The sequence below is a fragment of the Humulus lupulus genome, chromosome 1, assembly GCF_963169125.1.
Source record: "Humulus lupulus chromosome 1, drHumLupu1.1, whole genome shotgun sequence".
Classification (NCBI taxonomy): Eukaryota; Viridiplantae; Streptophyta; class Magnoliopsida; order Rosales; family Cannabaceae; genus Humulus; species Humulus lupulus.
This window is the reverse complement of record NC_084793.1, coordinates 122,694,465-122,706,142: the sequence shown is the minus strand read 5'-3', so window position 1 is coordinate 122,706,142 and position 11,678 is coordinate 122,694,465. Positions and strand designations below refer to the sequence as shown.

Sequence of the window (11,678 nt, the reverse complement as noted above, 5' to 3'; positions counted from 1 at the left end):
AAGGATTTAGAAGTGCTCTACTAAATAGAGAACGTTCCCATAAAAAGATTACACCATACCAAAGAAGGGCTTAAGTGTACTTCATAAGTGATTACCAAAACAGGTGTCACTGTTTTTTTTTCTTCCAAAATATAATAAATTACAATGTATAATATAGTAAATGAATTGCAAAAAGAAACCGGTTGTAGGCGGTGAGACGGTTTTGTTTATTCCGTATAAATAGAGCATAACTAACTCATAATTTTGAAACTTACTATTATTTTAATCAGAATCAGGCTAATCAATCATTTCCTTCATCTACGTTCTCACACTCTTCAATCCTATCAGAGCTTTTACTCCCCATCAATGGGTACCGCTCAGAGCCGTGATGGCCATATCTCAGACTCTGATGATTACGAAGAAGAAGACGATCGCGAGGTAGAAGAAGAGAATGAGGAGCATTACGACGATGCTCAAGCTGAGCTACAACCAAAATCCCATTCTTTTTCGACGCCTAAATCCAGAATTGCCTCCGGTTCAGCCTCCATTGACGATGTCGACGCCAAGCTTAATGCCCTGAAGCTCAAGTACTCCTCCCCTTCTCCCTCTTCTACTTCTTCCCAGAACCCTAATTCGAAGAACGCTGTCAAACTCTACCTCCATATCGGCGGGAATACTCCCAAGGCCAAGTGGATCGTCTCCGAGAAGTTCACCTTCTATGACTTCTTCAAGATGTCCAGTGGCGATCGTGATGATGAGGATGAGGAAGAGGATTACGATGAATCGGACGGTAAGGGACACTGGTTTCTCAAGGTTGGGACTAAGATTCGATGTAAGGTTGCTACCGATATGCAATTAAAGATGTTTGGCGACCAGAGGAGGATCGATTTCGTATCCAAGGGCGTTTGGGCGTTGAAATTCTACACTGACGAGCAGTACCGGCGGTTTGTGACGGAATTTCAGGATTGTTTGTTTGAGAATGTGTACGGGCTCAAGGCGACGGAAGAGAACAAGGTCAAGATTTATGGGAAAGAGTTTATGGGGTGGGTTAAGCCCGAGGTGGCGGACGATTCGATGTGGGAGGATACAGATGATGAGCTGCAAAAGAGCCCCGGTCCGGTGACGCCTGCACGGTCCAATCAAGACTTGTTGGAGGAGTTCGAGGAGGCCTCAAACGGAGGGGTTCAGAGCTTGACCCTGGGCGCTTTAGATAATAGTTTCTTGGTGAGCGATAAAGGTGTTCAAGTTTATAGGAATCTCAGGCATGGTATTCATGGGAAAGGAATCTGCGTAAAATTTGACAGTGGGAATTCGCGTGGAGGTTCCAGTTTGGGGCAATCGACTCCGAATAAGGCCCTTCTTATGAGAGCCGAGACTAATATGCTCCTCATGAGTCCATTCAAGGAAGGGAGCCCTCACACCACGGGGCTTCAACAGCTTGATATCGAAACGGGGAAGATTGTCACCGACTGGAAGTTTGAAAAGGATGGTACCGAAATTACAATGAGGGATGTCACAAATGATACTAAGGGGTCACAACTGGATCCTTCGGAATCGACGTTTTTGGGGTTGGATGATAACAGGCTTTGTCAATGGGATATGCGTGATCGTAGAGGAATTGTTCAGAACATTGCGTCTTCGAATTCTCCTGTGCTGCATTGGAGCCAGGGTCATCAGTTTTCACGTGGGACGAATTTTCAGTGCTTTGCCACTACCGGAGATGGGTCTATTGTTGTTGGGTCTCTTGATGGGAAGATTCGTTTGTATTCGAAGACGTCAATGAGGCAGGCAAAGACTGCTTTTCCAGGGCTTGGTTCTCCCATTACTAATGTTGATGTAACTTATGATGGGAAGTGGGTGTTAGGAACTACTGATACTTATTTGGTTCTTATCTGCACTCTCTTCACCGACAAGGATGGAAAGACAAAGACTGGATTTAGCGGTCGGATGGGTAACAGGATACCGGCTCCTAGATTGCTGAAGCTAACTCCTCTGGATTCACATTTGGCTGGCACAGACAATAAATTTCATGGTGGCCATTTCTCATGGGTAAGCAATACTATCCTTTGTCTTAATAACTAGTTTTTCTTTTTGTTTAGTCTACTACTAGTCAAGGTATCAGTTCTTAGTTGGTTTATATGTAGTTGCTATCTTTATTTTCAGCATTTTTGGTTTTTTTTATTGTTTTTAATATAATAATAAATTGCCCGTGGGAAAAATAATAATAATAAAAGAAGCTGCATTTCATAGTATGATTTCTCTTGAATGCATCACCATTTCTACTGCCTTAGCTTTAAGTAAACTATATGTTTCAGTACTGTTTGACTAAATACTCAGTAGCATAGTGTAGTAATCCTCAGCTGTTTAAGAAATTTCACCCTGTTTGAAATGATGATGTCCCCAATCCATTCCCGTAGTTTTTCCTGCCCCTGTCCGAATTAGAGTGTTCAGGCCTCATAAATTGAGATGGACTTTTCTTGCATCGGGAATGCTTTTAAGTTCTTGCAATACAAGATCTTGTTAGAGTCCTAAATGGTGCTAGGAGGGTTGGGTCATTTCCTATCTTCCCATTTAGGGAACAGCTCAAATATGTGTCGATTAGAGGATTCTAGGTAGAGAACTGACCATGTTGAACCGAGGATTGAGCATTGTACAACAAAAATTCTCTCTCTCTCGTTAATGGGTGATGCATTGTATGTACGTATATAACTTCCACATCCTTGTTGCCTTTGGATAAACTGTTTTGGCATGAATGATATCAATTAATTGAAACTCTAGAACTTGATTATGCTCGTTAATATTTGTACATTGGTCGGTTTGGCTAGGTTATAGCATATTTTAAATAAACCAAATGTAAATATTGGGTTGCAAACATTCAACTCCCAAATAAGAAAAAAAAAAGTTTATACCCGCCCAATGATTTTAGTGGTTTGGTTGGTTTAACCCGATTAAACCGATCTTCAATGTCATTTTAGTTTTTAAATAATCAAATTCAATAAATTAAAAAATAAATTAAAAATACAGTGTATGTCTTTCAAACTTAAAAATATTATATTTTAAATTCATTGTTAAAAATAGTGATTCATTCTTTTTATTTAAAAAAAAGATAACTTATGTAATATTGTATACTATATATATATATAAAAAATATTTTCAACCCAGATTGGGCGGTTTGAATTTTCGTTTGGTTATATAGGTTGCATTTTTTACTAGTTTATTCGGTTTGTTTTCGGTGGGTTATTTGGTTTGGTGGTTTGCGAAAATTCTTTAATAACCCTATTCACAACATTGTGCTTGTTGTTTGAATGGAATTGTTGATTTGATTTAGAAATCTGAGGTGTGAGATGTGCACTAGTTTACTATAATTTCCCATACAAATTGCAATAAGTTCATTCCCAATGGGCCAGCTTCCTAAATTTTGTATTCTAATGCTTATGTGATTGAACTTAAATGGGTATTTTTTTGGTATTCGTTTATAATGGCTCACGTGTGATTTTGGTTTGACAGGTTACTGAAAATGGTAAACAAGAGCGGCATCTGGTTGCAACAGTGGGCAAGTTCAGTGTGATTTGGGACTTCCAGCAGGTGAAGAACAGTGCGCACGGATGTTACCGGAATCAACAAGGCCTTAAGAGCTGTTACTGTTACAAGATTGTACTGAAGGATGAATCCATTGTAGAGAGTCGTTTCATGCACGATAAGTTTGCTGCCAGTGACTCCTCCCCTGAAGCTCCATTGGTGGTTGCAACTCCAATGAAAGTCAGCTCATTCAGTCTTTCTGGAAAAAGATGATTTTGCCTTTTGCCTTTTGCTTTCGGCAATGTTGTTCATTCAAGATTTCACTTAACATGGTGGACCTTCTCTTCGTGTGTAATTAATTACATTGGTTTCTCTCTCATTGGGCGTCTAGTTTGTTCAATAGTTCTAATCTGTTTTTCTATGCCTTTTCTTGTACCTAGTTGAGTTTGTTTCTCTTTTCTGCACTTGTAAATCGCAGTAGGGTGCTTTTCAGTGATGAGTTGGGACTTTTTTAGTGTGTCATTCCTGAAATTTTTACTATTCAATTTTAGTTATTTCGTTTCTGTGGCCTTGTGGAAAAAATGCCAGAGGATGTTATAGCTTCTTTCTCGCTCTCTCTGTTTTGCATTACACGCTACGTCGATTCTATTATTCCAACATCCAATTCCTTAAATCGGTTGATTTTGTTTGTAATTTGGACAAACTTATGAAGATTCTTTTATATTAATTGAAAAATATGAGAAGTAAAAGAACAAGTGGAATTCGCCAAATTCAATACAATTTCTCGGCTTTTATAAGATTTCTGAATCTCCTTGCTTGGACACAGGTGATATTGAACATACAAATCCTAGCAACCTAACCAAATGAATTACTTTTTCTAACCCTATGAGAACGAACTTTTTTTTTATAGAAATTTTTTATAAGTTTAATACTATCTCATGTAGATTGTAAGTTTAATATTGTTGGGGAAAATACGCAACTTTTCCTATGAATCAAATTAATGGGAATGAAACATAAGAGCAAGAATATAACACACAAATGCACAAATTTGATAACCAAGTTTGGCAAGGTTAAGCTTTAAACTAAACTTTCCTTTTTTGTTTTGGGATATATCAAAATGAAACCTATGTGGGTTTATATAGGCTTTGGAAGAACTAAATAGGTGGTAAAATTTAGCCAATGGGTATATACCTCCCATTGATGCTTGCTAAATTTAGGCATCCTATATTTTAACTAATAAAGGATGGTTTCCATTTGATAAAGAATGATAACCATGAACTAATAGTTAATTCCAATTTTTTAACAATCTCCCACTTGAAGACTGATTTCAATCTGTCTTCACACTTCAGTATATGCAGCAGGGTTTTCCGGTCTTGTTATTCTTGCAGGCCAATTGAAGTTGAACACAACTTCAGTTTGTCGATCATCACCGTTTTTGTCAACATATCTGCTGGATTCTTACTTCCTTAGATCTTCTCTAGTATTAACACTTTATCTTCCAATAAATATCTGATGAAATGATAACGAATTCCAATATGCTTTGTTCTGGAGTGAAATGTTGAATTCTTTGCCAAGTGTATCGCACTCTGACTATCACTGTACAAAACATTATTCTCCTGCTTAAATCCTAACTCAGTTAACAAACCTTGAAGCCATATCATCTCTTTACTAGCTTCTGTCACTGCTACATACTCAGCCTTTGTAGTGAATAGAGCTACAATCTTCTGTAATTGCGACATCCAACTAACAGCTGTAATTCCAACCGTGAGTACATGACCGGTGGTACTTTTCTGGTGATCAACTTCACCTCCGAAGTCTGCGTCTACATAGCCTTGTACTTTTAATTCACCATTACCAAAGTACACACACTTTTCTATGGTGCCTTGTAGATACCTCAAAATCCACTCCACTACTTCCCAATGAGCTTTTCCTGGATTTGACATTTACCTGCTAATAACTCCCACTGCATGTTCAATATCTAGTCTTGTGTAGACCATCACATACATTAAACTCCCAATGGCTGAGGCATATGGAACCTTAGCCATGTAATCTCTTTCTTCCTCTGTCTAAGGAGACTGGTCCTTGGATAAGTGAAAGTGACTTGCTAAGAGTGTGTTGACTGGCTTAGCATCACTCATGTTGAATCTTTGCAAAACACGATTGATGTACTCTGATTGAGATAACTGCAATGTCCTTCTATGCTTATCTCTTCTGATTTGTATTCCAAGAATCTTCTTTGCTGGACCTAAGTCCTTCATGTCAAACTCCTTTGACAATTGTTGCTTCAACTGTCTAATATCATTCATATATGGACGTGCTACTAACATGTCATCAACATAAAGTAGTAAAATGATATAACTGGAGCTATATCTTTTGAAGTAGCAACAGTTGTAACGTCCCAAATTGCCTAATAAGGCTTAGGGTCTTGATTCGGGGGCCAGGATGACAATTTATGTAATTATATGCTTATATGAGATATATTTGTGTGTAATTATGTGATTATGTGATTATGTGAGTTATATGATAATATGGCTAGATATGCATGTTTAAGAGTATTAAATATGCATGTGGGCCCGTTTCTTATTAGAAGGGCAATTTTCGTAATTTGGCCCGTTGTGGGCATAATTGTATATATGTGCATATATGTGATATATGTGAGAGACCGCATTATTATGTGAGTTTATTTGGGATACTCAGCACGAGACGATCCTAGGGAGCAAGTTAGCGAGAAAGTCACAACAGGACCCAATACCCAACTCGGGGCGAGCCAAGGGGTATTTTGGGTAACTAGTACACTACCGGGTTATCAGGTAATGGGAATAGATATTTGAGGATATACTTTGAGTCAGTGAGAATAGGAGGGGCTACCGGAGATTTTGACAATTTTTCCCTCATAGACGTTTTTGGTACCCCGAGCCTCGGGATTAGCTTAAGTTACTTGAGCCTTAAGAAAACAAAACACAAACACTTTTATCAGCTCACATACTCTCCCAACCGATTCTCTCCCTCTCCCTCATTCGCTCTAAATTCTAAGGGGATTTCTTGAAGAACTAAGGGGATTTATGACACTTGGGAATTGAAGGCCTGAACTTGGGATTGGATTAGCTACAACTAAGGGGATTTAAATCACAGCTGAGCTAAAGTTCTAACCTTTGTTTTAGTTGAATTATGTTAAGGTTTCTTAGTGTTCTTGAGCCTTATGGCTCAAGTGTTGGATTGTGAGTTTTGATGGGTTTTTTAAATCAAGTTTAAGTTGGGTTTTGATGCTGGTAATGTGTTTATAATGTCTGGGAGATTTAAATCTTGTTCTGGGAACTGATTGGGGTGATTTTTGGTAAGGTTTTGGTTGAGGAAAAATAGGGAATATTGGGTTAGTAAGGTCGGGCCACGACCTTGTTCTTGGGTTGCTGCGACCCTCTTGAACCCAGAGGTCAGAGGCGATTCCTGATGTGAGGTCACACCGTGGCGTGTGTTCAATGAGAAGAGAGGTTGGGGCCTCTGACTTGAGCGGGCCGCGACTTAGATGCTTGGGGCCATGACGCTTAAGGGGTTTTGAGCCCCGTAAGGATTTTTGAGTGCACGAACTCAACCCTAAGGGCTCATGATCGATCCTACTACCCGATTTAGTATAATTCAACATCCCGGAGGCTAGGACTCGATCTGAAAGCCTTTATTTGCTCATTATTGATGAGATCCTACATTATGGTTGTGACTGGTTTATGACTAGGGGCTTAGAACCAGGATCGTGCTCGAGGGTCGTTCTTATTATTACGCTATACTCGGACCTGAGGTAAGAAAAGTGCACCCAATATGTGATATATGTGATTAGGGCTTGGCCCGGTTGTTTATTATAACTATGAATAGGGCTTGGGCCCTTGTGAATGAACGTGATTGAGTTATGTTTGCGCTTGTTGATTAAACATACTTGAATATTCTGTTTCTGGATCGTGCTCGAGGGTCATTCTTATTATTACGCTATACTCGGACCTGAGGTAAGAAAAATGCACCCAATATGTGATATATGTGATTAGGGCTTGGCCCGGTTGTTTATTATAACTATGAATAGGGCTTGGGCCCTTGTGAATGAACGTGATTGAGTTATGTTTGCACTTGTTGATTAAACATACTTGAATATTTCGTTTCTGGCTAAGTGTTATATGATTGTTCGCATGGTTTGCGTAGCTAGGGCTCAACCTCGTTAAGGAACATGGTTATTACTATGCTTGCATTTAATTGATGATATGATTAATATGTATGCATAACTGTATTGTCTGAAGTGCGTATCTGTATCTGTATCTGAATACCTGGCTTAGGGCTTGACTTATTAGTTAAGGGAGGCAATAGTGCGTTGCACGCTGGTCGAAAAGCTTAGGCCCAATCAGGAACGTACTATTACCTTGGGTGACCCTAAAGTCGTTGAAAAATTAAAGTGCCACGTACGCTGGACTAGCTCTATGGCTAGTTACTCAGAGCTAAAGGCAAAGGCCCTAGGTGACTGTATGGTCACATAGTTAGGGCATAGGGCCTGGGGTTGACTCTATGGTCAACTATTCAGAGGAGTGGGCCCCAGAGTGATCCAATGATCATTTATTTGTAATTGTATGCATGCATGAGTAGGTTATTACCGTTGGACATGCTAGATATGTATTTAGAACCTGTGTTTACTATTCATGCACATGTTCAAGTTTTCTTGCCGAGCCTTGACTCACGGGTGCTATGTGGTGCAGGTAAGGGGAAAGGAAAGCTTGACTAGCCATGAGTTGGAGAGCTTTGGTGGCGGCGTGTACATATGCGGCTGCTCGTCCACCATGACTGAGGGTATCTCAGAGGAACTAGGGTTGTATCCCTTATTTTGCCTCTTAGGTCGGCCAATTGTAACTTTTGATGTATATACACCTTTTCAAACGGTTGTTTGTAATATTTTGGGATCCCATGTATGTATGAAACTTTTAAATGAAAAGTCAACATTTCCTTTGACCAAAATTTTTAACCCTAACCCATGACGTTAACCTTAGTTACACGTTTATAACCAAATGACTTGATTAGCAAGTCTGACGCTATTTAAAGTATACAGTGTAACGGTCTTGGATTAGGAGGACATTACAACTTGGTATCAAAGTTGCCAAGGTTTAAGGGTTCCTGAAGACTGGTCGGGCATGTACACTCGCCACTAAAGACAAGCTCGACTCAGGGTTCGGTAACTATTTATGTGGTTAGGTGTCTAACTGCTTATGCCTGTTTAGGGAGCATGAGATAATCTGATAGGGCTTGGCCCTTGATTGTTGCATGAATGATAAAGAACGTACTTATTAGCATATTTATTGCTTGTGAATATATAGGAATCGCTTATTAGCGTTATTATATTGACATGCAGGTTAGAACACACTCATTACCGTCGTTACTTGCATATAGACCAGGAAATGATTATTAGCACTGTTAGCACTAGCAGGGATTAAAGAACATGCTGATTAGCATTGTTATACATGTATAAATGTTTGAACATGCTTATTTGCATCGTTAATTGCTTATGAATGCCAGAAATGCTTATTAGCATTGTTATTTGCTGATGAATATTAGGAAGTGCTTATTAGCACCATGCTTGAATATATTATGTGTTGGCATGCTTACTAGCATTACATATGTTTGTTGTTCGATCTTGGACTGTTAGGCGACAAGAGGTATAGTTATTACTTACCTAACGATCGATTTGATCACTGTAGAGTAAATTAAATATAAGTATCCTTCCTCGAAGGACAAAGAGGTTGGCTGGCCAAGAGATACAAGCCATGGAAGAGAATGACCAGGGCCCACCTCTAGCTCCAGAGAAATGGAAGCAGTTGCTTGCTGATATACAAGCCAAGTTAGAGAGGTCGACAGATGAGATTCGCCTCTTGAGAGTTTTAGCCCCAAGCAGGGGGAGATAGATGGGAACCCTCCGGTTGAGAGTTTCAGGAACCCAGCAGTAGTACAGCCCCAGGCAGGGGGAGATAGATGGGAACCCATGTATGAGAGTTTCAGGAAGCAGCACCCTCCGGGTTTTGAGGGCACCTTAGACCCATTGAAGGCTGAGCAATGGATGACCATGATAACCACTATCCTGTATTTTATGAGGGTAGGTGGTAATGAGAGAGTGGCCTGCGTCACTTACATGTTTCGGGAGGATGCTCGAATATGGTGGGAGGTGGTATCTAGACCAGAGAAGTAAACCTTATGGAATGGGAAGAGTTCAAAAATTTGTTCAACGAGAAGTACTATAATGACGCAGTTAAAGCTGCAAAGGCTGAAGAGTTCAGCAAGTTACTTCAGGGTAACATGCCAGTGACTGATTATGCCCTGAAGTTAGATAGATTGGAAAATTTTGTTAGGGATCTGGTGCCCACTAATGGGACTAGAAGAGAGAGATTTCTCAAGGGGCTACAACCTATGATAGCCCGGGATGTTCGCATTACTACTATGCCAGGATTGACTACCTATGCACAGACTGTGGAGAAGGCGCTTACAACTGAGAGCGCAAAGAACAAGATCTGGCGTGAGAATGCAGCCAGAAGGAATTCTAGGAGGCCAGAACCTCCATTTATAGGCTTTGGTAGGGGCAGAGGCCCCAGTGACCAAAAGAGAAAGACTCCAGATACAGTTTCAGCTCTAGGGCCCGACAGGAGGCCATGGGGCATACAGATGGGCCATTAAGGTGGCGGTGAGACTTGGAAAGCATTCCCAAAGTGTACCCGGTGTAGGAGGTGCCACATTGGGGAATGTCAGGCAAAGGCCTGCTTTGTCTGTGGTAGTGTGGGGCACTTGAAGAAGGACTGCCCGAGTGCCAGAAAGGAAGAGCCTAAGAAGATGGATAGCCTGACGCCAGCTCGGGTGTTCACCTTGACCCAGGCAGAGGCTGAGTCTAGTCCCACGGTGGTTACAGGTCAGCTTTCTAGTGTTGGAACCCTCTATACTCTTTTGATTGACTCGGGTGCTACACACTCTTTTGTTGCTAGTAGGATTATAGATGGGTTGTGTAGACCATTTGTCGTTTTTCCTACGGGGTTTGGTACTATGCTGTCTACTGGGGAGTTAGTGGTTTCTAGGAGATGGGTTAGATCACTACCAGTTACAGTGGATGGCAGGGAGTTGTCAGTTGACTTGGTAGAGTTGGTTATGACTGACTTTGACATATTTCTGGGTATGGACTGGCTAGAAAAGTATGGGGCAAGGATAGATAGCAAGAAGAAGATGGTAACCTTTGAGCTTGAGGGTGAGGACCCCTTTGTATTCATTGGCACCGCGCATGGACCCTATATACCTATGATATAAGTACTTAGAGCTAGAGACCTATGGCAGGGAGGATTCATAAGGTTCTTAGCTAGCATGGTAGATACCACTCAGGTCGTGCCGGTGGGACCAGGATAGACCATATTAGTCTGTGAGTTTCTAAATGTGTTTCCAGAGGATCTGCCAGGGTTACCTCCACACAGGGAGATAGAGTTTGTGATTGAATTGGCACCAGGGACAGAGCCAGTGTTTAGGGCACCTTATAGGATGGCTCCAGCAGAGCTGAAGGAACTAAAGGTTCAACTACAGGAGTTACTAGAATTGGGTTTTATCAGGCCCAATTTCTCACCATGGGGTGCACCAGTTCTCTTCGTGAAGAAGGAAGATGGTTATCTTAGGATGTGTATCGATTATAGAGAACTAAACAAGTTGACTATCAAGAACAGGTATCCTCTACCAAGGATTGGTGAACTTTTTGATCAATTACAAGGTAGGACAGTATCCTCCAAGATGGATCTTCAATCTTGTTATCACTAGCTGAGGATTGGGGAAGACGATATACCGAAGACAAATTTTCGCACCAGATATGGGCATTATGAGTTTTTTGTGATGTCATTTGGACTGACTAATGCTCCGGAAACATTTATGGATCTGATGAACATGGTGTTCAAAGATTACCTGGATCGATTCGTGATCATCTTTAGCGATGATATAATAGTATACTCTCAGTTAGAGACAGAACACGAGCAACATCTTAGATTGGTACTCCAGAGGCTGAGAGAGCACAAGTTGTATGTGAAATTCAAGAAGTGCGAGTTCTGGTTGCCACAAGTGACTTTCTTAGGTCACATTGTTGGTAAGGATGGGATTATGATGGATCCGGATAAGATCGAGGCAGTCACAGATTGGCTAAGGCC

At 40.7% G+C, this 11,678-nt stretch overlaps 1 protein-coding gene across 1 annotated transcript; it reads left to right on the top strand.

Annotated features, from left to right (window-relative positions):
• Window positions 1-257: 257 nt before the first annotated feature.
• On the top strand, window positions 258-4,061 carry LOC133797457 (protein CYPRO4). The gene is made up of 2 exons (XM_062235361.1): window positions 258-2,028; window positions 3,487-4,061. The coding sequence occupies exons 1-2, from the start codon at window positions 346-348 to the stop codon at window positions 3,769-3,771; spliced, it is 1,968 nt and encodes a 655-aa protein (XP_062091345.1). The 5' UTR covers window positions 258-345; the 3' UTR covers window positions 3,772-4,061.
• Window positions 4,062-11,678: the final 7,617 nt, after the last annotated feature.

Excerpts from the sequence above, each read along its gene's own strand:
- LOC133797457 (XM_062235361.1), top strand. The coding sequence starts at position 346 with ATGGGTACCGCTCAGAGCCGTGATGGCCATATCTCAGACTCTGATGAT. Across the intron at positions 2,029-3,486 it reads ATGGTGGCCATTTCTCATGG|GTTACTGAAAATGGTAAACA; the intron begins GTAAGCAATACT and ends TTGGTTTGACAG.